Source organism: Aptenodytes forsteri, unplaced genomic scaffold (assembly GCF_000699145.1).
Source record: "Aptenodytes forsteri isolate BGI_AS27 unplaced genomic scaffold, ASM69914v1 Scaffold166, whole genome shotgun sequence".
NCBI classification, from domain to species: Eukaryota; Metazoa; Chordata; class Aves; order Sphenisciformes; family Spheniscidae; genus Aptenodytes; species Aptenodytes forsteri.
In genome coordinates, this window is record NW_008796110.1 from 1,508,840 (window position 1) to 1,514,839 (window position 6,000).

At 39.9% G+C, this 6,000-nt stretch overlaps 1 protein-coding gene across 1 annotated transcript in view; it reads right to left on the reverse strand.

Annotated features, from left to right (window-relative positions):
- The window catches only part of PLXNB2 (plexin B2), a 132,483-nt gene extending 127,304 nt beyond the window's left edge, over positions 1–5,179 (reverse strand). Inside the window, exon 1 of the mRNA XM_009286782.1 lies at positions 5,109–5,179. Coding sequence (XP_009285057.1) covers positions 5,109–5,110 — 2 coding nt within the window. The 5' untranslated portion in view covers positions 5,111–5,179. The remainder of the gene's footprint in view (positions 1–5,108) is intronic.
- Between the last annotated feature and the right edge of the window lie 821 nt (positions 5,180–6,000).

The following is a 6,000-nucleotide window of genomic DNA, read 5'->3' on the forward strand; positions in this document are numbered from 1 at the left end:
TCAGGTTCAGCTGCCATACCCACGTTTCTGTACCAAAATACTTGCACTCGGTTTCAAAAGGGTGAATATTCTCGAGCTCCAAGTATAATTTAGGACAACTAAGAATATGCAGAACCTCTGAGAATTAGAGTAGTCATTTCAGTAAATTAACTAGGTAGCAACTGTGAAAATGCTGATGTTAGACAGTATTTCAGCTTCCTGCGCTATAAATGGATATAATTTTTACTTACCTGACAGGTGTGTCATGATTATTAGCTAATATTGACACTTTGATCTTTAAAATGCTTTGCCAAGTATTAATTAAGGAAGGATTATTTTGCATTTAAAATAGCTAGTATTTTGAAGTTGAATTTGTCTCCAACCCTCTCCTAAGATGGTAAAGAATCTACTGTTTGTTTTTCAACTTATTCCCTAGGAGATCATTGTGGAGAAATATGAGAAAGAAAGACTCACATGCAGATCTATGTTTCAAGGAAGATGAACGGATACCTCTAAATAAAAAATTGTGTTTTGTTGCAAGACTCTTCTCTCCTGTGGGTCTTGTAGCCAGACCTGTAGACTTAGGTCAAATGTTACTGAATGTAGGGAGGAAGGACATCCCCACCCCCCAATAGACCACCTTTTTATAACTAACCTATTAATATTTTTTACAAGGCAGGTCTCAAAGTGAAGTATGAGAAGTTCATAACACGTTGCAGATATTCAAGTACTGCATCTACTAGTAAAGTGTGGCCTCATTTCTCCATAGAGGGAAAGGTGCCAACATATGGGCAAAACTCTATTACAGTTTCATCTGTAGCCAGTGATATGAAATACGTCCAAAGCTGCGCGATGCTTTTGTTAGATGGGTCACCCATGTAGGCTGCTGCCAGAGAAAGACGGAGAGCCAAGGCTTGCCTGCGGAGCCAGCTCTCTCCCAGCCACTCTGCGCTCGATAATAAGGGCAGGACTTTCACCATGGGCACTCTTGTCACAAAGATCTAGCAGCAAAGGCATGACATTTGGCCTTTACATGGCCCAGTGAATATAAACCCAGATTAGAGGGAAATAAAAGATTGTACTTGATAGCATATGGGAAAACAGCAGCATAAGTCTCCAAATAAGCTGCTCTTCACACCCCAGAGAGATCATTATGCAGGGCTTTCCTGTGGTTGCTACTGCTGGTGGTTACAGCCTGACCTGGTGTCACAGGCTACTTGTGCTGGTGGTGCAAAGACATCAACTCTCCTGGAGCCGCAGTATTTTCCTTACTGTCAACCAGGCAACACAGGGAAGACAGAGCCGAAGGGAAAGAAAAAAGGACGGGACAAAGGTACTGGAAGAGATGCCAGAAAGCACATGCATGAAGAAAGATGCAATCCCTGTATAGTCCCCCCAGACGCCCTTTAGGGTCTCAGGGTGACGACAGCAGAAATTCTGTGAGAACATTTTGCAAAGCCCACGTCTCATTCTCGCCCGCTGCCCAAGACACGCAGAAGATAACTGAACAAATGTTACCCGATGTTTCAGTGACTTCAGTCCTATGGATCTAAAGATGAGTCTTAGAGGTGATTCTGGGGACTCAAGTCTGATCAATTGTCATATCTACAAAATACTAGAATTAAAGTTCCTTATGCAAATCCTTCATGATAGTCTCTATGATGGGAGACTTTTTCCCCTGTTCCCCTGCCTCATTTCATGCACAGCATAGACATTATTTAATGAACTAGCAACTCTTCAATATTTATTTTTCTCCTCATTATCCAGTGTGGCTCTATGCCTTATTTACCATGCTATCCAAATGCTGCTAAGAATTATTTATAGCATTCACGGTATAGGAGCCAAGTTCTTATAAACAACAATTAATTTTATAATACCCAGCTGGATCCTGAAATGAAGGTGGACATTTTTGGGATGGGCACTGTTTTTGAGCAACTACTTTATAATCCTGGAAGTATCTAGGATGCTAAAAAGCATCTCCGTACACTTTCCAGAAAGAACCTGCCTACCAGCAAGCAGAGCTTAGTGACAGCACATGACATGATGTGGTCCTCACCCTTCACAAGGGTGTTTGAACCAGGCTATTTACGGTACCAGTGCACACATTTTACATAAGAAATACTGTTGAGAACAGTGAACAAAACACTCAATGCTACATTAAGAACTTGTTCCACGGATCTCAGATTACAAGGTGTGCAGCGAGAACCTAATTTTGGTATCTAATTAGGGCTGGGTGTTCTTCACCCCCACCCTGTGCACTTTCCTGCCTGTGCTCTACTTGACGGTGCCCGCTCCTGATTCCCTAAGGTACACACTCCCCTTCCTCCTCCTTGCAGTCACTGCCTCAAGATTATTTTGATGTTTCACCAGTATAATGCAACACAATTAGCAGCTTATCATCTCCTCCAGTTCATTTTACATTTTTCCTAGTCTTTCCCTAAAGGGGAAAAAGCCCGCTTGCTCTCCCCATCTCCTCTCTCCTCTTCACCAGGTGAAGAAACACAGCAAACCAACATTTCACTGGATTCCTCCAGCATCCCAGCGCTGGCTTTCAGCTCTATGAAAGGTCAGTCCAGAAGAGAAGGTCGCTTGGAAGAGAATGAGGAAGAGGAAGGTTCTGCAAGTTTATTCCACTTTCTGGCTTTAAGGGTAACCAAAGCCAAAATCCCACCAGCTATCCTACCAAAACATTATAATGTAATCAAGCCCAAGTTTCAGATTTAATTTTTGATTTCGACTAAACCAAAAATTTTTAATAAATATCTCTGGATACGCTACACATCAAAACGGATGATTATAAGAGGAGGTGCTGGATTTCACAGTTTCAGGGCTCTATCTCCAGTTTGTGAGTGACTGCAGGTAAAGCTGCTGCTCCTCTTGGTTCCCATTAAGTGCTTTGTTCCCTCTCTTGGGCTCTACTGACTTTTTATATGAGAATGTCTCCATAGACACTTCTGTGATACAAACCCAAAAGTAGATATGAAAAGGTATTTTCTCCTCGCCACATAAACCTGTTAATTTGGTATTACTGCAAAAATCCCAGCCAATGTGAGGCTAATTAATTTTTGAAAATTATTCAAGTTTAGAAGGATAAATGTATAATTTTAATGTCAGACAGCTGCAAAAGCCAGGTCAAGAAGGTGGTTTCCACTTAGGAGCTCAGTCTACACATGCACAAAATTAAAATATCAGAAAAATAACATCTATTGGAGATCATATGTATTTTTACATCAAGGACAAAGTGCTAGTATCCATCTCTCCACAAGGATGTGTTTATTCCTCTGCCAGTTTCATGACCAGCTAATAATCACGTTGTCAATAGTCTACTACTCAGCTTCCTGAAATACAGCTCTACTTCATGTCTTTTATTTGTTTTCACACACATACATATATGAAATGATATTTTAACTGGGCAGATATCTTTTACAATTCAACCCATACTCAAATGGTGCTCTCCTGCTAAACAGGCACTTAAAAAACTACAAACAAAGAAAACGCAAATATTCTGTTTATTTCACAAAAAATGGGAACTGAAGATAACAGTACCTCTTCCCAAGTTTCCCAGGAGAAACAGTTGAAGATCGAGTTGGTGAGAATAATGTGAAAGTAACTCAAGAAAAACTTTTACATGTACAAACTTGTCATACACACGTGGAATTATTCAAGAAGTGCCACTGGCCTGAACAAGGTCACTTGAGATGTACTTTTAGGACCCTGAAGCAACTAAAGTGACTGGTCCCAGTAAATGCCTTCAAACTTTGTTTTGTTTTGTTCAATACACACCGGAAGGTTTTAAGGATTTGATCTTATAAGCCTATATAGGTTTCAAACTGGGCCAGATACCAGTAATATAAAGAGTCAATGCACAGCCTAGTCTGTAAATCTTTAGCTTACGTACAATGTTGTCAAATCTGAGGATCTTAATTTCAAGCAACCCTGTATCAGTAGACAACTCTATATAAACCAGACAGCATTTCGCAATGTTCCTGCAGTATCTCACTGTTTCAGTACTATTGGTCAGTTAGTAATTTTAGAAGCCAAGTTTATAAAAGCCCAAAGGCTAAAATTAAAACTGTCCCAGCTTGTTAGACATTTAAGACAGGATCACTGTCCTATTTGACATTTAAGTCATGAATTCTGTACTTTATCCAGCATTTGGAAAGGCTTAGTTGACTGCTTCCAAACTCATCAGGCAGGCTCTGGGAAATGGAAGGTGAGATCGTGGGAAAAATGTAATATGAAAAAAATACTGGAACGAATCCGTGGCAGCTAGAAGTTCATGACTATCACTACCCTGCACACCAGAGCCACTCAAAGCCTCCTGGGGTATGACTTGCAGAGATATGGCTTTGCTTCACACACAAATACGTACGTACATATACACATGTGCATGCACACAGTTAGGGAGTTCACATTATTATGAAATACAGCTAGGGAAAGCAATTACTTTAAGAAAAATAATGGGGTATTCACCAGCGAAGTAACAGTTTCAAAAGGGTCTAGAAAGTGAACCAAAGCTCTTATTGTTAGAGAACTATTGACTCCAGGTTCAAAAAAGTGACCTCAAGTGAGCAATGATGTACTTAGCCTGGAACTTGCAGCCGCTGTATTTCACTCTAAATTGAATTGCCAATCCACAGTGCAATCTTCTACTATAAACTCGCATCTTTGGGGCAAGTATACAGAAAAATACTATATACTGGCTGCATTATTCCAAGTTAGACTAAATTCCTCTGGAAATGGAAAATATGTCCGCATTACAGCATTTAAGGATCCCCATGGGTATTTATACAGGGGTAGTGGGTTTTTTTTTTCCTTTTAAGGGCACTTAGTGACAAGTTCATGTTGACATTTTTCCTGCAAACAGTTCATAAGCATGCAAATAACTAATAGCACGTGGCCCCGTTAAAAGCATTTAGGTACGTATAGCCTACAGACCCATACTGAAAACCACATAACAGACATTTTATATCTCACACACATATGCACAATGATCAGATCCAGCAGTCTCGCCATACTAAAAGTGGTCTTTTTGGTAAATTAGGCTGCCAATTTAGCATTATGTATAGTATCACCAATGTCAATGGTTTGCAAACATAAATAATTGACACATGCTGTGAAATACTTACATTCACTTTTCCACTAAGTCTTCTTCACTACAATCAAGTTATTTTCCAGGACAGTGTGTAATCTTCTTACTAAATAAAAGAAGGCAGCAATTAAAAATATATTCATATGTGTTAAGCTATGCTCAATCACCTTAAATTTATGAACTTTAAAATATTGATTTAAGATCGTCTATACTGTCCCATAAACTTGTAATTTGTTTATATATAGTCAATTTTATTACATTTTAAACACAACTTTAGCACACCATAACTTTCAATCCTGAGGCTAAATGGGGCAATGTTCTGTATTTCAATAGCTGCTTGTATAATAAATCAGATGGACAGTTGCTCACAGATGTACAACTAATTACTGAAGAACTGAGAGCTCAACTGATATATTACCAGAAAGAATGCCTGGCATTACAGATGGGGTATTGTATGATTTGGCACTCCTCTAGCTAGCGCTTTAACACGCTCTTATCAATGGCAGTACTCAGCACCTCCCACGATCAAACATTTAAGAATGGAAGAGAAACAGTGTTTGTCCCTCTAGGGAAGGATAAAATACCATCTGATATTCTTTAACATCACTGTATATGCCAAAAAGTGATAAAAAAGGGTTCATGTAGACTGTTGTCCTGGCTTTGGCAGGGATAGAGTTAATTTCCTTCCTAGTACCTGGTACAGTGCTGTGTTTTGGATTTAGGGTGAGAACAATGTTGATAACACACCAACGTTTTAGTTGTTGCTAAGCAGTGCTTACACTAGTCAAGGACTTTTCAGCTTCCCATGCTCTACCGACTGAGAAGGCTGGAGGTGCACAAGAAGCTGGGAGGGGGCACAGCCAGGACAGCTGACCCAAACTGGCCAAAGGGACATTCCATACCATGTGACGTCACGCCCAGTACATAAA